Source organism: Podarcis pityusensis (genome assembly GCF_964106645.2).
Source record: "Podarcis pityusensis genome assembly, chromosome: 7".
Lineage (NCBI taxonomy): Eukaryota > Metazoa > Chordata > Lepidosauria > Squamata > Lacertidae > Podarcis > Podarcis pityusensis.
The window spans coordinates 41,314,698-41,336,255 of NC_138031.1; the positions used below are offsets into that span (position 1 = coordinate 41,314,698).

General features: G+C 38.6%; 1 protein-coding gene across 1 annotated transcript in view; it reads left to right on the top strand.

Moving 5' to 3' along the window:
* PRKDC (protein kinase, DNA-activated, catalytic subunit) overlaps nucleotides 1-21,558 on the top strand; it is an 82,863-nt gene that overhangs the window by 7,444 nt on the left and 53,861 nt on the right. Inside the window, exons 8-31 of the mRNA XM_081013807.1 lie at nucleotides 410-465; nucleotides 567-597; nucleotides 897-1,054; nucleotides 1,492-1,638; nucleotides 2,402-2,566; nucleotides 3,050-3,218; nucleotides 4,459-4,508; nucleotides 5,349-5,486; nucleotides 6,414-6,566; nucleotides 8,028-8,143; nucleotides 8,427-8,586; nucleotides 10,067-10,153; nucleotides 10,344-10,463; nucleotides 10,900-11,059; nucleotides 11,418-11,524; nucleotides 12,713-12,803; nucleotides 15,127-15,290; nucleotides 15,933-16,085; nucleotides 17,786-17,893; nucleotides 18,442-18,668; nucleotides 18,901-18,995; nucleotides 19,382-19,481; nucleotides 20,019-20,149; nucleotides 21,226-21,480. Coding sequence (XP_080869933.1) covers nucleotides 410-465; nucleotides 567-597; nucleotides 897-1,054; nucleotides 1,492-1,638; nucleotides 2,402-2,566; nucleotides 3,050-3,218; nucleotides 4,459-4,508; nucleotides 5,349-5,486; nucleotides 6,414-6,566; nucleotides 8,028-8,143; nucleotides 8,427-8,586; nucleotides 10,067-10,153; nucleotides 10,344-10,463; nucleotides 10,900-11,059; nucleotides 11,418-11,524; nucleotides 12,713-12,803; nucleotides 15,127-15,290; nucleotides 15,933-16,085; nucleotides 17,786-17,893; nucleotides 18,442-18,668; nucleotides 18,901-18,995; nucleotides 19,382-19,481; nucleotides 20,019-20,149; nucleotides 21,226-21,480 — 3,141 coding nt within the window. The remainder of the gene's footprint in view (nucleotides 1-409; nucleotides 466-566; nucleotides 598-896; nucleotides 1,055-1,491; nucleotides 1,639-2,401; nucleotides 2,567-3,049; nucleotides 3,219-4,458; nucleotides 4,509-5,348; nucleotides 5,487-6,413; nucleotides 6,567-8,027; nucleotides 8,144-8,426; nucleotides 8,587-10,066; nucleotides 10,154-10,343; nucleotides 10,464-10,899; nucleotides 11,060-11,417; nucleotides 11,525-12,712; nucleotides 12,804-15,126; nucleotides 15,291-15,932; nucleotides 16,086-17,785; nucleotides 17,894-18,441; nucleotides 18,669-18,900; nucleotides 18,996-19,381; nucleotides 19,482-20,018; nucleotides 20,150-21,225; nucleotides 21,481-21,558) is intronic.

Here is a 21,558-nt window from a genome sequence, read left to right on the forward strand (position 1 = left end):
GTTTCTATTTGTGACATTTTCAGCAATAGGGAATAGTTTCTTTCTAAATTTGGTCTTGCAGTTGTACTCTACTCAGTTCTGATAACTTTCAGGGTCCTGAGGTATGTCTATATGGCATACTTTCTGTGCTGCTCCCCTACGTTCATTCTGTGGTGAAGAATCAATGCATAGTTTGCTCAAAGTAGCATGTGGCATTGCTCCATCTTTCCATAGATCTAATGTCTGTATGATCTGCCATTTAGATACACAGAGGATCAGTTGAGTTTTATTTAATAGAAGGTCGTTTTGGAGTGACACTGATACACTGTGGTTGAATTGGCTTTTGTGATGATCTGAACTTTTGTGTCATATGAGAAGTTTAAAATGATGCCACCTCATGACCTTATTTACATTTTTTTTCCCTCTACAGATCCTCAAACATCTAAAGAAATCTTTGATTTTGCAATGAAGGCAATAAGTCCACAGGTATAATGGATGTTTTTTTGCCTTCAAAACAATCATTCTTTAAATTTGTTAATTAGATCTGACAAACAAATCTTCTTATACAAAATATTTTGACATTGCAGATTGACTTAAAGCGATACGCAGTTCCTCTTGGTAAGAACTTTGTTTCATGTAAAATAGTTGGCTGCAACAGTATCTCTGATAGCATATTTCTTCTCTGTTGGATAAGATGTAATGCATGTAATCTATTTTTTGTCTACAAGAAATAAAATGTAACTTTAAGTAATAAACAAAAAAAATAAAGGCAAGATAATTACTAATTTCAATCCTAATTTCTTGGAGTGATTATATAAACAAATGGCTCTTGTAAAATTATTCAAGAAAGATAACACTTGCATCAGTTATCAGCTGGAACAAAAAGTCAAATTTAAATTCAAAATTTTACTTTTCAGCTGGACTGCGTTTGTTTAGTATCCATGCTGCTCAATTCAGCACATGCCTTCTTGACAACTATATCGCACTATATGAAGTAATGTCCAAATGGTGTGGCCATCAGAATATAGAACTGAAGAAAGCTGGCCATTCAGCTTTGGATGCGTTTTTTAAACAGGTAAAATAACCACCTTGTCTCCCATGTCTGGTTTTCTCTCTCTTTGTTTTGCTTTCCCTTCCTTCTGCATGGGACTTTTTCCCCATGCCTGGCTGTTCCCACAGTCGTTCTTCTTGATGCAAGTGCTCTTGGCAGCAAGGTCTTACTGCCACACGCATAATGTATTTTTTTATGTGGGGTTAAAGACTCTACATACATATTGACATATAGATTGCTATTCTATATTAGTATAGTGTCTGAACCAATGGGACCACAGTCTTTTTGTTCCTTTCATCGTGACTCTAAAAGTTTTCTTTATTATTGTATGTTGATGATATTGTCTTTATATCAGCTTGGTTTGAAGAAGCTGCTAAGTAGCATAGATATGAATTCATGATGAATTTATTTTGTATGAGCTATCTAATTTATAAATATCCTATATTATACATAATACGCAGATCTCTGCAATGGTTGCGAAGGATGCAGAAATGCATAAGAGCAAGCTGCACTACTTCATGGAACAGTTTTATGGTATCATCAGAAAGATGGATGCCAGCAACAAGGAATTGTCCATTGCTATTCGTGGATATGGGCTTTTTGCAGCGGTATGTATTTTAGTTCCTGACATAATAGAATCATAGAATTGTAGAGTAGGAGTTGGATGACCTCCAACGGTCATGTAGTCCAACCCACTGTAATGCAGGAATCATTTCCTATCCCACTTCTTGGACCCGAGAGACTAAAAAACCAATGGGCAGCCAGATTCTGGGTGCAACCTCTCCTGGTACTCTGATGTTGGAAAGGTTTAATGTTAGAGTGAATAAGACATTTATTTTATAAAGATTTTTCATGATCCTTGTGCAGAAATCTTAGCTGCATCATTTGGGATAAATGAAACCTTATAATAGGTTGCAAGTGAGTCGCAAATTGAGTTGAATACAATGTTTAGAAAAAGTGAACTTAAATCACAGAATGTTGCAATAAGTGAGTTGCACCTCAGCTCAGAAATAGCATTTCCATGATCTTTAATGTGGTGGCTTTTTGCAGATATTTAGGTTTACAGAATTAATGTTTGAATTTGCCCTTGGTGCTTAGAAATTGCAGTTAGTAAATCAAATAACTTAGACTGTAATAATGGCTTGGACTTGATAATCTTGCCATGAATGGAAGGCAGTTCTTGTAACATGACCAAAGCTTGCTGACTTCCTTTGTGCCCTAATAATCTCAGACTGGCTCCATAGGGCCAGAGCAGTTTTTCAGAAGGTCCAGAGGTCTGCAGGCAAAGAGAAATGGATTACTCCCTCTCCGCATTTTATTGGCAGACCAATTCTTTATTTTAATCTAGTGTTATTTCTCTCTCTTTCAAAGCCATGCAAAGCTATCAATTCCAAGGATGTTGACTTCATGTATGTTGAACTCCTTCAGCGCTGTAAGCAAATGTATCTCACCGAGGCAGAAACTGTAGATGACCACGTGTATCAGCTACCAAGTTTCCTTCAATCTATTGCTAGTGTCATACTGCACTTAGATACTGTAAGTGACTAGTTTGAATCACATTTGTGAGGCTTTCATTTGTATAAAGTAGAAGGCATTGCGTATGTCCTGATAGCGAACTTGTTCTTCAAGTGCTAATCTTTTGGTTCATTACGTGGTGGGGGTGGGTGGGATGGAATATCATCAGGCTTGAGACATCATCAGGGGTAACCCCAAGGTTTGCAGAAGCACCGCAGATCTTTGCGGAGCGGGCAGAACGAAAACAGCTTAGTGAGAACTGAGCATGCTCAGTGACCACCAAATGTACCCTAACTGTTGTGGAGGGGGGAAATAGAACATGTGTAGAGGGGAGGATGGAGAGTGACTCTACTTGTATGACTTATTTGTGATGAAGGTGATGCAAATTTTCTCTCTCACTAAAAAACAAAACCTACAACCCCTCCCACTTGAAAAAAAAAATCTTGAAGATTTTTAGTGAATGCGTAGCTGCTATCTCCTAATATGCCACTGTTGTTCTTCTAGATTCCTGAAGTATATACTCCAGTTCTGGAACGTCTGATTGTGGTGCAAATAGATAGCTTCCCACAATACAGTGTGAAAATGCAGTTTCAGTGTTGTAAATCCATTATAAAGGTTTTTTTAGCCCTGGCAGGAAAAGGCCCTGTACTGTGGAGTTTTATGAGCACTGTGGGTGAGTTTTGTCGATTGTCTCAAAACAAGCTTTCTTCTTTATTGCAGGACTAGTTCAGGTTTGAGAAACGTGAAAAGTAAGGGTAATAGAAAATTATGCCAGTGGAGTTTCTGTCATATTCTGCTGTGTCGCAGTCAGTGTAATGAGACTGCACCCTTAGTCACAATGACTTTTTAGGTTATGTTGCATATGTGGGCAATTCGTATGTGATTCTGCTTGAAAGTGAATTGGAAACTGAATTTGGCAAGAAACAGAATTCATTTGTTAACTTTTCTGCAGTGCCTAATACAAATGTACGCGCCTAAGTATAATTTTACTATTTTAGTTTCACTTGTAATCAAATTTACATTGATGCAAAAGGTATTTTAAAAATGTGGTAAATATCAGTTAATGTTATGGATAAAGATGTTGGCTATTTGCAGTTTAGTAGCGCTGCAGAGAGCTTGCTGGGGAGACCATGCATTAAAAGGGGACTCAAAAATAACTTAAACAAGGTTTTAATAACAAAAACAAAAACTCCTTATACACTAAATACATCAACAACAAACCAGACCCAACCACCAACCCATCCCCCAGGGTAATGGGAGAGCTAGGTGCTGCTCCTTATATACTACACCCAACTGCCAACACAGCTTAATCAGTACAACTCAGCAGCACCTGCTATGTTTCACAGCTGTAAAGCTGGGTCTCGTTATTTTGCTCTGGCCCTTGCTCTGGCCCCTTAAAGACATACACATCGGGTGGAACAATGATGAACCTTTACATTTAAAGAAACCATTCAACAGCCTCATGTCCTATGTAGGACTAATATGGTGTCTTCTGCATTGGACCCAGTGCTTTTTTTTCTGGGGGTTCTCAAGGGCACACAGTACCTGCACCCTTTTTTCCTAGAAGAAATGCAGTGATTGGACCCATAACAAGAATGAATCTTACAATAGCTCAGCTGTCTTGCCAGATCCTTCCTTTGGTCTGGAGGTGGGGGGGGGGTTGTGTGTGTGTGTGTCGCTGTTTGTATTTATTTTGTTTTCTTTTAAAATTTTGAACTTTTTTTAAAAAAACAAATCACTGCACATAATTAGGCCTCAGTGTAACCTGGTAACTAATAAAGCAACTTGGTAATGACAACAGTTGCTGATTTGGGGTTCATTTTCAGTGCCAGAAAGATTCTAGAATATTCAGACACTTTTTAGTCCACCTTTTTGATGTGTTTTCTTAAATATTGAAATACCTTCTTTTTCAGTGCATCAAGGTTTAATCAGAGTCTGTTCTAAGCCAGTTGTCTTCTCATCGGTAGGTGTTGTTGAAGTTTTGCTGAATTAGGTTTTGTGTTTGTGTATCCTTATTACTTGTGTTCTGTACAAAAACGTTTTGTTGCCCTCTTTTTCTTCCAAGGGGGTGCATTTATTAACAAATTGCCAGCTTCATAAATTGCTAGGGTTTCCCCTCACTTGCCATAGTCCCCTCATGAAAACGTGCATCCTTTTTTACATGGTGCCCTATAGTGCTCACCCACCAGGAATGTAACCTATATATTTTCTTCAGTAACTGTTCTTTTTTTCCTCTTGATGAACACTACTTGGGTTTCCCCTTCTCAAATGCCCTTTCTTTGTTTACTGGAAGTATCAGAGGGACTGAGTGAGAGGTCAAACATTACTGTATTTTTCGCTCCATAAGACACACTTTTCCCCTCCTAAAACGTAAGGGGAAATGTGTATGCGTCTTATGGAGCGAATGCAGGGGAGAGGTGCGCCTTATGGTCCGGGGCGCCTTATGGAGTGAAAAATACGGTAAATCATTTGGTTAATACTATAATTGTAGAAAACTTTGGGGACTAAAGAAGTGGGTCTTGCTTGAATGTTAAGCATTAAAATACCATATGAAGTGAAATTTCCTGCTGATCACTTGAAATACCTTCTTTTATCTTGTTTTAAGTATCTGAATGTGTATTATTTGAAATACTATACATTCCTAAGATGGGGCACTTAACATGAGAATGCCCTTGACATGTCTTAGTACAGTGGTCCTGTGTGCTCTTCTATCACTTATGTATGCTTCTGAATTAGGCAGTGTTCATTTTTGCTATCCTAGGATAAGCTATGTAGAGATATTCAGTATTATGTTGCCTTCTAGGAATATTCTGGAAAAAACGTTTCTAGTTCAGAAGAGCCTCCTACATCTGGAGAAGTTCGAGCTGGGAAATGGAAGGTGCCTACATACAAGGATTACTTGGATCTTTTTAGAAGTTTACTGAGCTGTGACACAATGAAGGTAAAAAAACCACTAATGCTGGATCTTTAATTTAAAAAATTATTATTTACTTAAGCTTTACTTAAATGCTTTTCATTTCCCTTGTATGCATTTTCTCACAAAACAATACCGATTAAAAGAAAATAAAAATATTTTAAAATACAGTCATACCCTCACAGTGAATAATTTCAAGGTTGCCAGGTGCAGTCTCTTTCTGCCTGCTCATGCCTCAGTGAACAGGAATATGCTAAACTTCCTCCTAAATGTTGTCAATAAGGGAGACATGGATACCCATTTGTGAGGTAACTGCCACCCAAAAGGACCTGTCATGGTTCGCCAACAGCTGGGCAGCTCTAGTAACAACAGGACCTCTACTGATTGTAGGTCCTAATATGGTTTATGCTGAGAGAGGTTCTTTTTTGGGTAATGGGATCTCAAGCTGTTTAGGGTTTTTATATGCTGCTACTAACATCTTGAATTGGGCCTCGTAGCTTACTGGCAGCCAGGACCGTTGATCCATGATCCATCAGACTGTCCCACTTGGCATGCTGGCTGCCACATTCTGCATTAGCTGCAGCCTCTGGACCTCCTTCAGTGACAGCCCCATGTGCAGTGCTTTGCAGCAGTCCAAGTTATAAAACAAAAAAATAAACAGTTAAGAGTAGGGAAGCTTGGGCATACATATATGTTTTTAAGAGATGTTTAAAGGCCATTGCTGACTCTACTTCAAAAATTACCTGAGGGAGGACATTTCAGGTAGTAAGTGCTATTGTCAAGAAGGCCTGCTTCTACACTGTCATTAAGTGACAGTAGGTTGTGGAACAATCAGCAGGACTTCCTCAGAAGTTCTTAAACATTGGCTTGGCTTGTTTTGGAAATTACTTGGTCTGTAATTTCGGAATAAACTCTGACATAACTAAAAATATGTTCTTCTGTTCTCCAATGTAGGACTCTCTGTTCACAGATGAAACATTTCTAATTGCAAATTCACCTCTACAGTCTCTAAATCGGCTGTTATATGATGAACTCATAAAGTCTATCCTAAAAGTAATTGAAAAGTTGGATCTTACAGTTCAGAAACAGAACATTAGGGAAGAGAAGGTAAGACTGGATATTTGAAAATAGTCTCTCCCTCTCTCTCTCTCTCTCTCTCTCTCTCTCTCTCTCTCTTCACCTTCTCACCTTCTCACATTTTGCATTTCTGCCCATATAACGGGTTCAGGGTGCACTTTCAACAAATGAAAATTGATTTACTGTTACATTATTCATACATGTATCTGTTTACACAACAGTAAGCAATAATTTAGTGATGCATAAGGATAGTCAATGTGGTGCCCACCAGATGTTGTTGGGCTACAACATCTCCCATCATCTCTGACCATTTGCCATGTTTTCTGGAGAGAATGGCAATTTTAGTCCAGTATCATTTGGCAGGCACCACGTTGGCTTTCCCAGCATAAATGAGCTTTGAGCTTGTGCTTTCCCTGGTACAACCTTTAGGTGGGAATCAGATGCATCCATTTTTGTTTTCGACTAACTGAAGTTTAATTTGTCTGAGTTGGGACTATCATGTGGTTACTTTTAACTTGGCTTTCTCTAGACAAAGCAGAGTCAGAACATGTTTCAAAGGAGAAGCACAAGAGTTTGGAGATTGCTCACATAGCACTAAACTGGTTTAGGGTTACATCTAGATGAAGCTATAGTTTTCATTAAAGTTTTATAGCCCATCTTTAAAAAGCCATTAGGATGGGTAGGGCTGTAAAACCGAGTGCAATATTTATAACAGTTCTTAAGACTAAAAAGCTGATAAACTAAATTATATACTGCATTGTAGAATCCAACAACAGGAGGGTTTAGGAAGAAAGTATACATGATCAGATGCTGAATTGAGTTACTTTATGGGAGTGGAGACATAAGCAGATATAATTTGTAGAAGTACAAATTGCCATGAATATCAGATATTTCAATTTTTATTTCTCCTTTCCTGAAGGCATTTGTGAGAATGTTATAGTGCATGGAATTCAATGTCTAGCTGTCCCGTCTACGAATGTATTTCAACTTGCCAGGCAGAATTATCCCCCCTCTCCCCCTCCTACGTTGTTCCAGGAGTTCTCCCAATCTTCCCAGACCCAGTTACTGGGAGGCTATGTGAAGTGGGGAAGTTGCATTGTGTAAGGGGAAGTCCTTATACAGATCTAGTGTGGATGGGTCTTGTTAGGTGAATTTGGCCCATTATATTTAAGGGAGTCCTAAAAATGAACTGATACTTCATTTAAAGAACCCATCGTATTTAAAATAAACATCCACAAAATTCCCGCTAGATTAAAATACCATAAGTAGCAATAAAATTCAACAAATAGGATACTTTTTGCAGCACTGCTTTTCTATAGGATTCTAATTAATTGTAGAATAATTCATTTTTTTCCAACATGCCTTCATCAAAGAGATTGTATACATGTTAAATTAAAGAAAAATAGAGACAAGTAGGAGAGATACATGCAAACGCTATCCAGCCTAACCTGGTTGCAAAGACTGTGCATACTTCTGATTTTCTTTTCTCAGGATGGAAGTGTAGCTGATGTTGATCTCACCATTCCTACTTCCGATCCAGCTGCAAACCTTCAGCCAAACAAGCCTAAAGACTTTACAGCCTTCATTAACCTAGTGGAGTTTTGCAGGTATGTTCTGTTGTGTGTAGTTCAAGGAAATGCAGAACATATGTGAGACATATAATTCAGTTACATTGTGCTGGTACAGTTTATATTATGCTGGGGCCAGTGGGCAGCCAAACTCCTGTCTGGAAATGGCATGGCCTATTCATTGTTTGCTGGCAGTGTTTGTGAATGGGTGGAATAGACATAGTGATCTCCTGCTTAGGACAGGGCACCCTGGGCCTGTAGCTTTATGGGGGGGAGGGGGATGACTTCAATTCATTGCTTGCTGTTCTCTTTATCTCTGCAGAGACATCCTCCCAGAGAAGCACGTTGAGTATTTTGTGCCTTGGGTTTATTCATTTGCTTATGAGCTAATTATACAGTCAACGCGGTTACCCTTTATTAGTGGATTTTACAAAATGCTGTCTATTGCCATGAAAATTGCTAAAAAAACAAAATACTTTCAGGTGAGATAACTCTTGTAAGGAGGGTAATTACCTGTTATTTGTTCAAGATAAAGTTAATGTTATGCTGCTTTGTACCTGCGCTGCATATGTGCTTGATATAATTGTGATTTTTTTTTTCATTTTAATAGTTAAGAATTTTTTTGTATTTTTATACCTTGGCGGTGGTTCTGGGATGGAAATGGGCAAAAATGCAACATGGAGGGGTGGTGTGTTTAGGGAGATCCTTCAGCTGTGAAAGGTGGTTTTTAGCTTGGGTTGAATAGGGCGGCACTCTGCCTGAAAAACCAAGTATACAGTTTAGGAGTGCTCCTGGATTTGATGCTGATTGGATAAGCCCAGGTGGCATCAGTAACCAGGAGTGCTTTTTGCCAGCGTCAGTGGGTATGCCTACTGCACGCCTATTGGAAAGGGACTAACCTTACCACAGTGGTTTATGCTCTGGGTATGACTGGACTGTACAGCTGTAGTGTGCCCTATTTGGGGCTGTTCAGAAACTTCAGACGCTCCAGAACATGGCTGCTAGAGTCATACTGGGGGCAAGGCAGACAGCATCTGTAACACCTCTTTATTATATCAGCTGAGCTGGTTATCTGTGCATTCCTGGGCCCAATTAAACTGCTGGTTTTGACCTTTTAAAGCCCTAAACAGATTGAGCCCAAGTTATTTATTGGACCACCTGCACACATTCCAGGGTTTTAACAGGAACACCAGTCATACCAGCCAGGAAAAAACCACACAGCCTTCTGGAAACCCATTGGATCCATTAGCCTTCAAGGGTCAACCATCTCAATAAGTCCTCTGCCTCTGCAGAAAGGAAAAGGTGCTGAAAGCCTAAATCTCAACAGGAAGTGATCTGGCCATGACAAGGGGCTGATGTCAATATCCCCCACTTTCAGATCACCCTTTTCCTGCCCAGTTGAGAAAGCAAGGTCCAGAATGCGGCCTGTTACATGTGTTGGGCCAATGACATGTTGGGCCATCCCTACAGTTGTCTTGGCAGCCATGAAGTCCTGAGCCACCCCAGAGCCAGTCGTTTAAGCATGGATGTTAAAGTTCCCCAGAAGTCTGGGAGTCCTCAACACTGCATCTGAGAACATCTGGGCAGTGAGATCAGCGGTAAACCATCAGAATCCCTAATCTGTCTTGACTGTGTTAGGAACACAGGACTTTATAGGTGAACAGCAGCACTTGACATTTTGCCCAGAAACAACTTAACTCTAAGAGATTCTATCTTGAGGACTGGCAGGATACATCCTTTACTGCTTGCGCTGTTTGCTGTGTTCTGAACCAGTTGCAGTTCCCATATAGTCTTCAAAACCAGCCCCATGTAAAGGACATAATCTATTAATCCTGCATACATTAGTGGGTGCATGGATTCCCTCAATTATATGACATTATTCAATTGGTTCTTTTTTAAAAAATGGAACACTAAGAGGACTGACCCAATTTGTACAATTCTGCATGTTTTTTTGTTTCTCAGGGTGTCGGTCCAAAGAGTGAAAAGAAATGTCATGAAGATCCAGAGAAGAGTTCCTGCTTTGCTTTATTTGCAAAATTTGGAAAAGAGGTGAGACGTTCTCTGTGATATTTCTTTGAAATATTTGTTGAGTCTTTTGAGTTACGTGTAATAAGTAAATTTGTATTTAAATCAGTTCATTTCAAAAGATTGGTGTACTTGCTTGTCCAACATAAGACATTTGTCAAGATGATTTGAACGTCAGGTAGTTCTTAACATTATTCCATTTTTCTCAATTTAGGTAACAGCAAAAATGAAGCAGTACAAAGATGAACTATTGGCATCCTGTCTTATTTTTGTGCTTTCCTTGCCGCATGACATCATCATGCTGGATATTAAAGCATACATTCCTGCTTTGCAGGTGGGTCAGTATGGTGAATAAGCAATACAGTCATTTTCCCCTTGCATATATACTTGTTTTGGTGGAATTTGCAGCATGATCCTATGTATGTTTACTCAGATGTCAGTCCCACTGAACTAAATGAGAGGTAAGTGTGTATCGAATTACAGCCTTTTAACATCTGCATTGTCACCATTGGTGAATTAGTGGGGAAACCCAAAGTTTGAATGTCAGATTTGTATGGCAACCATGTGTGCTGTTCATAGTTTTATTTGTCTGTGCTGACCACCATACTTAACCTGTATCTCATTCTAGGAGTAAGTGTATTAAAATTATAACTTTGTATGCACTTTGTAATATTGGCCAATAGGATACTTACATCCAAAGATACAAATATATTGTAAAAGGGATATATTTGGAGCTCTAAATATCTGTTTTCTTTATGCCGTCTGTGCAGAATGCTTTTAAACAGGGCCTTAGCTATACCCCAATGGCTAATGCAGCACTGGATGCCCTGGAAGATTGGTCAGCCCATATTCCCAGATATATAATACAGCCTTACTACAAGGACATCTTGCCTTGCCTTGATGGCTATTTGAAAATTTCTACATTGACAGGTACATGCTAAAAATGAATACAACAAAATGGAAAGACTTTTTAAAGGTGTTAAGGTGTTAAACATACCAGTGTTGGACTAACCATATTGTGGAGTGGTTTGAATTTGGGAATTCATTCATTGTTATATACTGTATACAGTGCAGGGTTTCCCAAACTTGGCTCTCCAGCTGTTTTTGGACTACAGTTCCCAACATCCCTGACCACTGGTCCTGCTAGCTAGGGATGATGGGATTTGTAGTCCAACAACAGCTGGACAACCTGCTCTTTTGTCACCTTGCAGAAATGTTTTAAAATACACCTAATGTACTTTCATAAATCCAATAAGTGAGCATTAATATATTGTTTCTTGAAAATTAGATGAATCTCAGAGTAATTGGGAGGTGAAGAAACTTTCTCGGGCAGTTCAGAAGGGATTGAACAAAGTAGTCATCCAGCGTCTGAAGAAAGCAAAGAGTCTTGCATTGGTAAAGTTCCCTGCTACCCTTTAAAAATAATTAAATTTTCCATCGGAAGATCAAAGCATACTTTTTCTTATTTAGACATATGTGTTTTTATACATTATATAATTATGCATTGTTTTATTACAAAGATAATTTTTTGTGTATCAGATATATACTCAAGTGGATATACTTATCCACAGTTACTTAAAAGAAACACACACATGGCTGATTTATACTTAATTTGTTTATACAGTGGGATAATCACAATGTGATATTTGCTTGTGAATGCAGAATACAGTATTTGAATCACAGTTACGACGTGTCATATGTTTTATGTAATTAGCTTTGGAACATGCAAGTCCACAATTTGTTGTTTTCGATACTGAAAGAGGTTCTTGCTGCAGAACTCTGCTCAACTGTCCACCTTGATTTACAGATTTTTAACCTGTATGATTTCCAAAATACTTTATGGTCAGTCCTGCAACTATTTACCAGATCCAAACAGTGTAATCCAGTTTTCAGTGAAATTTCAATTTTACAGTCAGCAGTCTGAAAATTCTAGCAGTTAACGAAGAAAAAATGAATTGATATCATGGTATAATAATGGTTGGAAGATAAATGCATTGTATTATCTAGAGCTGTACTGATTTCAGCAGCGTTTTGCTGGTTAAATTAATTTGAAGGCTGGATGCTAATTTTGAGAGTCTGGGCTTCAAGAAAAGTGTGCTTACTAAGCAATTCTATGTGTGTCTACTCAGAAGTTCCATCGAGTTCAATGGAACATACTCCAGGGTAAGTATGCATAGGATTACGGTGTTCTTTCAGGAACAGATAAATAGTCCACATTGCTAAGAATTAAAATTCTGTGAGATTTCAGTGTTTCCCAGCAAGAACTACCATACAACAGCGTCTCTTTCCTTCTTCTTTTCTTTCTTTTGACAGCTTTGTTGTGAAATATTGGAGTCTTGTAGAATTAATAATAATAATAAATTTTATTTATACCCTGCCCTCCCCAGCCAGAGCTGGGCTCAGGGCAGCTAACACCAGTAAAATTACAGTAAAAACGTAATAGGAAAAAAAATCCCAATTTAAAATACAGGTTAAAATGCAAATTCTGAATTATTTTCTTTCTTTTTAAAAAATGTACAAAAAAATGCCTTTAGGCAAAAACAACTTTTGAGGAATTCCTTCTTGCAATCATATTTTATCTAGGAGGAGGATCTGTCATTGGAAGCAGTACGGGCTAGAGTTGTACGCCTTCTTGGATTTCTGGGGGGACAGATTAATCGGAATTTAGTTACTGGTGAGTGCTAAATCTGTTTTGAAATGCTAAAAGTAAATGACATTCTGATTTGTCGGGTAGGCAAGTATGCTTTTGAGACATGTTGGCTTCTATGCTTCAGGGTGCCCATGAGAGAAATGTGGGTAGTAAAGGTTTACATCTGCTCTCTCCAGGGACTGAATAACAAGGTGATTCTTTCCTCCCTATGAGTCCATATTGAATGTCAATAAAACCCCCTTGGATTGGATCAGGGCCGCCCCCCCAAGCTTTGTGTTCCTCTGTTTCTGTACTTTACTGTGTAGGTCCATGGGCTTTCCAAGAAGTGAGTCTGTTCAAAGGTTTATTTTATTAAATTTTTAAGTGCAGCAGCTTAAAATTTTCTTTTCTTTAATAAAAAGGTTGCTTTACTTTAACAGCGCCCCCCCCCCCAGCTCTTCAGAATTCCGCAGGCAGTGTTATGGACAGCTTCATTTTATAAAACTTATTAGACGCCTTTGAGGTCCATCGAAAGTTGCAAAGTTTTAAATGTACAAGCAAGGGTACACATCACTCAGCTACCTCTTCATTATTTTTAAAAAAGTCAGAGCAAGAGACAGATCCCCTGCTTCCCCCTCCTCTCTGTCAGTATATTAAGAAGGAAATCAATGCACTTGACTTACCCCACAAAAAGCCCCTGAACCCATTTGTCTGCAATTTGGCAGACTTGATCCTTTCTGGAGGGGCTCCTCTGCCTATAAATTTGATTCACTTTGGCCAAAAGGGAAATAGCTGTTTTTACATTCTTACTATAGTGAATGGGGGAGCACAGAGCAGCTCAGAACCTGAATTACAGAGAGGAGGGTTACAGAGTGACTCAGGAACAACTCAGATTAGAGTTTTTAAAAATTCAAACATAGCTACAAGGTGAATATTTGGGCTCATGTACACTTGGTGGTTGGACCACAGCTTGACTACCTTTGTGTTCATTATGGGAAAGATTCTAAACATGTTGCATGACTACCATCATGCTTTGAATGGTAGTTCTGTATGCATCTACATTGTAGACTCTACAGGGTGACTTTGGAAATTATTCCCATGGTGTTACATTGATGAAAGTGTGTGCTAGTAAATGCTGTCTCATGCCCTTTTGTCAAAGATAAGCCCATGAGCAGAATGCTGGATTCTTCGTGGGATTAGTTCACAACTGTTTTTGGACAAGATGCATGGATGATGTGTTCCTGGAAATGATTTCATGTGTGTCCATCCATAGAAGTATTTTCAAAACCATTAATGCATGCCAAATGTGAGGTTGGAATTGGGTCTGCATGAGCCTCAATATTGTTAAATTGGTTCAAATTAAATGTGATTGGCTCTGGTTAGCCTTGTCTGGTTTTTTACTCAAGAAAATCTCAGAGGCTGCAATGTTAAACAATATTAACTTGGAAATAAGCCTTGTAGAAATAACAGAAATTATGAATGAACATGATTAGCATCAGGTTGAAAGGTTCTTTTTGCAGCTTTACTAAACATCCTGCAATCTTCTCTCAGTGGGCTTCTGAGTAAACAAACTTAGGGTTTGAGCCTGCTAAGGCATGACCTTATTTATTCATTCAGAAGCAGTACTTTCAGTATACTTGTGCACAGTTTGAAGTAATCTACATTTTCTAAACTGGCCAGGACTTCTTAAGCACATAGCTTGTGCATTCTGTTGGACTTGCCGTTTTGCTTTGATACTTGAATCTGACCTAGGTCCTGAGACTTAATCTTCTAATTGTCTTCGGTTTTTCATTTATGTAGCTCAACATTTCTGCTCAGAAATTTGTCCAAATTCTTTGCTTTTTTTTCCTCTTCCAGAATTTGTACTATGACCAAGATGTGTCTAAAACTTGTTTTTTGCAACAAAGATCATACTAAATTAACATGACCATTGCAAAATAAAAATGGTTGGAAGTGTATTTCAGCATTTTCCCGCAAACCTTCAACCTGAAGTATGGTCATTGCTTTAGGATAAACAACTTAGAGCAATTTCAGAAATGTTATTAAGGTGATCTTAAAAAGCCAAACAACCTTTGCTTCTGGTTGAACTGGAAAACCATCCTTAACCTTATTAAATGTCTAGTATTGAATGTCTAGTATTCAGTCAACAACGTGGCAAATGTGTATCTAATATATTCTGCAAAGAGAACATTTGCTATTATTGAAGAATGATTCAGGAATTTAAATAGATATTGAAATATTTAGGATACAGCTCTGCTTCAGAATAGCATCTGATAAAACCTGACTGTTTTAAGCCTAGGTTGAAATGTCTTGTTATCTGCTTAACACAACTGAGGTTTTTTTTGGTGCTCTTTTCCAAATATACTAGCTGCTTCTACAGAGGAAAATATGAAGAAATTTGTATCTTGGGACACAGAGAAACGCCTGAGCTTTGCAGTTCCATTTGCTGATATGAAGCCTGTTATCTACTTGGATTTATTCTTGCCCCGTGTCACTGAATTGGCTCTTTCTGCTAGTGACAGGCAGACAAAGGTATTAGGATTGCTGCTTATGCAATCAAACTGATGTTTTTAATGAGCTATGGAGAAAACACTGAATTGTGCTTAATATACTGTACCATAATACAGGGTTTCCCAAACTTTGGTCTCCAGCTGTTGTTGGACTACAACTCCCATCATCCCTAACTAGCAGGACCAGTGGTCAGGGATGATGGGAATTGTAGTCCAAAAACTGACGATGACCCAAGTTTGTGAAACCTTGGCATAACATAATGACCCTGCTATTCTTTATTTCTCTCTCTCTTGTTACGGTATATGCATTGGAGGAAAGGTGGGATAGAAATGTAACAAATAAAGATAATATTTAAGTTATCAATTTCTGCAAAGTGTAAGACAGCTCTTGTTAAAATAAGAAAGGGGTTTTAGCTTCTTAGTGTTTAGCATTAGCTCAGAGTCTTTGATCAGCCCTCAATTTTAATAACTACAGCTTAATTGAGAATCCAACCCAATCTTGGATTAGTAAAGTACATTTTCCAAGCAATGGGGCATGACTGGAAATTCCACTGGCTTCTTTTTAACAAAGGCCTGGAAATTATCCCTGGAAGTCTCCTTGTTCTGTGTTTATTTTTTTGTGGAAGTATTTAACTGAGATGACTGATTAGATCTCCTTTTCCAGGTTGCAGCTTGTGAGCTCTTACACAGCATAGTTGTGTGTATGCTGGGGAAAGCTGCTCAAATACCCGAAGGACAACAGGCTTCTCCACCAATGTTTCACCTGTATAAACATACATTTCCTGTATTGCTTCGACTTGCCTGTGATGTGGACCAGGCAAGTTAAAGAACTTTTGTTGCTTGAAATCAATTTTAGATGGTTAGCTCTTTATTTCTGTTTAAATATTTGGTAGAAGCTGTTGGGGTTATTTTGGATTTCAGTATATTTTTCAGCCACCTCCCCCATAAACCAGTTTTTGTGTGTGTTTTATATCTTGTGAACCATGGAAACTGGGGAGAAGGGGGAAATGTATTTAAAATTTAGAGGATACTCGCAGTATAGATAGAGCCAGTGTGCCATAATAGAGATCCAATGTGGTGTAATTGTTAGAGTGTCATACTAGGATACAAGAGACTGAGAGATCAACTCTCAAAATAAAGATATTTTGAATAGTCTAGGCAATACATGGTTTAATCTCAAAGGAGTTGCCCCAAAAACACTCATACTCCCAAATGCTCAGGTGTTCTGTATAACACACAAAGGCCTCTTAGCCTTCAGGAAATTCCTGTACTTTTTGGAGTATCTCTTATTTTTTGGCTTGCTTCTTTATAAAACTCAGTCCCTTGAAATGATTAAGATAGATGGATGAATCAAGAACCATATGAAAACATTCACAAATCTGCATGGAATTCAAGATGCCTTATGGCTAAAAGAAGTTGCAATTTTGTTTAAAAATAACACTTTTTTTCTTCTTCAAATACCTGTGGAGTGAAACACATTTTCCTACAGTTATCATAAAGGCATTTTTTGAAGTTTTATTTAGCGGTAGAATACAAATTGTAAACTTATGAAACTGAAAAGGAAAAGCTGTGTTCTGATTTATATCAACAAACCTTTATCCAAAATGGCAATAATGGAAATACACAGAGGTCCAGTTTACATGTGACACTTAAGACAAAGAACAGCTAAGCATGAGTTTGCAGGTCCTTGTGGCAAAAATTGTGGCCACTTCACTCCTCCCTGGTCCTGCTACTGTAATGCCTGTAATGCTTCCTGAAGCTGAACTGGGGTTTGGGGTTCATACACATTGTGTATGAACCTGGGCTTTTGATTCCTCCAACCAAACCACAAACACCTTGACTATAGCTCATGGTTTGTCTGGATTGCTTTAGATAAAAAACAACAACAACAAAAAACATTTCAGTTATGTCAAGACTGTTCAGTCCTTTATTCAGGTTGCTAAACATGAACTTCTGGGAAAAGCCCCAAGGTGTGCTGGGAATTAGTTGATGAGAAATCATCTACAGCAGTGGTTTTCAACCAGTGTGCTATGGCAGCCTGGGGTGCCTTGAATGATGGTCAAGGGTGTCACAGGCAACACTGGCCTCTGTCCCTCTTTCCTTCCCTCCCTCCTCTGATGCCCTCTTGTGTCTCTGCCTCCCAAAGGCTTGCACAGCTGTTTATTGTGGCAGCCCTGGCTACAGGCACCAGAGGCTAATGGTTCCTCTGGGAGGCACCTCTCTTTGGGGCAGGGTGGTAGGGGGCTGCTCAAAGACCAGGGATGGAAGCAGCTGCCCAAAGGACTCCCAAGAAGAGGAGGTTGAGGGAACACTCCACAAGGGAGGGTGTTTGAAAAAGGGTCAGAGGCTGCCAGCTCTGCATGCAAGGGGTGACATAACTGGGCTCCTGAGCCCCACAGAGGTGCCACAGAAAGAATATGGTTGGTCAAGGGAGCTGTGGACTCATAAAGGTTGAAAACCTCTGATCTACAGTGTACCTGTCAAACATAAAACGCAATGTTTTCCCCCACCTTTTAGGTTACAAGACAACTCTACGGGACACTAGTTATGGAGTTAATTCACTGGTTCACAAACAACAAAAAGTTTGAAAGTCAAGATACTGTGGCATTACTGGAAGCAATTTTGGTAGGTAATCAGTAATTGCAAGATGAATAATCAATATTTTTCATCAAAGATGTTTATAAACACTTCATGCTCTAATTCTCAGGCTTTTTGGTGAGAAGATTTTATTTGTCTTGGCATATACCATTGATTCACTTTCAGTTCAGTGATGTGGGCAATCTTGTTCTTTGATTTGTTTTTTGATTTGTTTTTTACTGTCTCGAAGCATGCAGGATTCCAGCTAAGTTTTATTTTAAAAAAAATCTGTATTACGCTAATCACAAAATAATCCTTTAAAAACAACAACCAGAAACCTGTTTTCAGTCTGTTTGCAAGCAGAATGTGAAAGAAATTTTGGACAATTATTAGACCCATAAGACACTCTCAAAGTAGACCTTGAGATATTTTCCTGTATAAATTTAGGATGAAAAGTATGAGAAATCTCTCTACTTTTTTCCTTATCAACTAATTCTTCATTACTCATCCAATGAAATGTGCAGTACAGGGGTTGAGGAAATAAATTCTTATCACAGAATTCCTTTATGGTGAACCAAGCCCATTCTCTGTTTCAGGAAGGGATAGTAGACCCTGTGGACAGTGCTCTGAGAGACTTCTGTGGTCAGTGTGTCCGAGAATTTTTGAAATGGTCTATTAAGCAGAGTACGCCGCAGCAGCAGGAGAGAAGTCCAGTAAATACCAAGTCGCTCTTCAAGAGACTATACAGTCTTGCTCTCCATCCCAATGCTTTCAAGCGGTTGGGAAGTTCTCTTGCTTTTAACAACATCTACAGAGAATTTAGGTAAGCAACAGAGTTTGTATTTTTGCTATACTGCATGAAAATAATAAAGGGAATATCCATACTTTGAGGAGAGAGAGAATGCAGTGTTTACTAAAGCTTCCACAGAGATCAAAACAGTATTTTTATACTCTGGCTGAAAAATGGTGTGATATTTCTGGCAACAGAAAAGGATGCTTTCTTGTTTAATGCTGAAAATATTAGTTTGCTTATCTAATTTTTTCATGTTTCATAGGGAAGAAAGTGCTTTGGTGGACCAGTTCGTTTTTGAAGCATTGGTTGTGTACCTGGAAAGTCTGGCCTTGACACATGGAGATGAGAAATCTTTAGGTATATGTTGAAAGCTTGTTTCAAAGTTTGTTTGATAGACTTCATACTTGGTGCTTCAAATCTTGAAGAAATGCAGACCTATATATTTGGAGTTTTTAGTTAAAATGTTTTAAGTTTTGGAAACTGCTAAAATGTCTGCCTTGTAATAAAAATAAAGAAACATGCTTGGAAGGGCAAATTTGAAATGATATCCCTTTAAAATGCTTCTCATGTTCCACATTTTATGTTAATTTACTTTTTCATTATTATGCACTTTTTAAAAAGTGTAAATTTGTGAAGTAAAGTGTATTTTTAGCATTGTCTACAGGGCCAGAAACAGACATGGCCTTTTAGAAATTTTATTTTGGGCCAGTTACCATATCATATTTTCAAAAAATTTAAAACAGGCACAACTCAACAATGTTGTGATGCTGTTGATCACCTGAAGCGTATAATTAAGCATAAAGCATCAAGCCTCAACAAAGAAAATCAACGGCGGATACCTAGGTTAGTAATCTCTTTGGAGTTCTGAGAGGTATGTTTGTTGTGGGAAACAACACAACACATATAATGTAGATTTGAAATACTTCTTTTTCTTTCAAATTTATAAGCAGAGCAATGTTTTAAGTAACTGACTGCCTAAACGGCCTCGGTCCAGTATACCTGAAGGAGCATCTCCACCCCCATTGTTCTGCCCAACCACTGATGCCCAGCGCCGAGGGCCTTCTGGCGGTTCCCTTGCTTCGAGAAGCCAAGTTACAGGGAACCAGGCAGAGGGCCTTCTTGGTAGTGGCACCTGCCCTGTGGAACGCCCTCCCACCAGATGTCAAAGGAAAAAACAACTAACAGACTTTTAGAAGACATCTGAAGGCAGCCCTGTTTAGGGAAGCTTTTAATGTTTAACAGACCACTGTATTTTAATATTTTGTTGGAAGCCACCCAGAGTGGCTGGGGAAACCCAGCCAGATGGGCTGGGTATAAATAATAAATTATTATTATTCGGCTAATAACTTCAGACTTCTTTTTTGTAACCACCTTATATAGGGGATTTCCACAGACATCCATATGCTTGGAGGATGTTGTCATGTGGCTTTTGATGCAGTGTGGACGACCCCAAACAGAATGCCGGCATAAAGTTATGGAGCTTTTCTTCGAATTAGTTCCCTTGCTGCCAGGTTTGTATGCTGCAGCATATGTGAGCAATATACTGCTGGTGTAAATATGGTGGCTGTGAGACAGTGAGTGACTTCTTGCTTTTGTGGTCTTTTGACTGTGTGCATAGTATCTTCACTTGTCCCTTTGTGAGAACAACCAAACGAACCAGGAAGTCTTCCATTAACTATCGTTGCCTGTTTTGTCCGAACTTGGAATCTATGGTCAACTCCTTTGGAAAAGCCGTGGTTTGAAGTTGGCTTTATATCCTGACTTGTTTCAGAGTTGTTAGCCATAGTTTCCTAGTTTGGACAAAAAGCAAAACAAAACTATGCTTGATGGAACCCTTCTTGGTTGGCTTGCTTGCTTGTTTGCACGCATGCAGGGAGGAACAAAGGGGCTGCATGTGCAGTCATAAATCATAGACCACAGAATTGTAGAGTTGTAAGGGACTCCTAACGCTGCTTGTAGCTTTCCTTATTAAACTGAAATAAAAACATCTGAATGCAGTCTGTGTGGTGAATCAAGAATTCTTCAGTTGAGCTGTAACCTTTACCTTGAGCTCATCAAATGGTTTTAGGCAAGTCAGTGTTCTTTTTAGCTTGAGTCCCCCATATGAATCCACATGAAGTCTTCATTCACTGGTGAAAAGTTGGATCTGAAATAAGGTATGTGGGTACCTTGTTAACATTATGGGATTTAAATAGCTCAGGATTGTAGCCTAAGAATTTGCTAAGGTCTTTTTTCTTTCTTTTGCTAGATAAAAGTACTGTGAAATTATCTTTCAATTTTCTTCAGAGTTATGATACATAAGTGATACAGAATATCAGGAATATCTAAAACATGGCTAAAATAAGATCTATAACACTATACCTTAAAATGTAGGAGTGAGTTTAAAGGTGAATAACATAACCAAATTAAAAATTGTAATGTATGAGAACAGCAGCTGGACAGGATGGTTTTAATGGGAAAATTTTCTTTCATGCTTTTGCGGCCAGAAAAGAGAGATTTAGCCACAGTTTCCATTAAGAATTTGTTCAAATCTGCCAAGACATAGGCTATATACCATTCAAAGGTCCTACTTCTGTTTCTTCATCAGATAACAAGTCCCCATCTTCTTGGTTGGGTGATGTCCTTCAGAAACAAGGAATCTCTTTCCTCATTAAAAAAATTGAAGGAGGTGGTTGTGAGGGTGAAAATATATCCGGAATACTGGCCCACCCAACTCTTCATGATTTGCAAGAGACCTTTAGTTTGCGCGCTGTTGTGCAATGGATGGATATGCTTCTGGCTTCTTTGGACTGTTACAATACTTTTATCGAGCAGGGAATGATCAAACCAAATGAGATGCTGGGTAAGTAAACTACAGAAGCAGCTTTTTTGATTAGTTGTCTTTCATAATCCATTAGAGCAAAGTGCATAATAGTGGGAT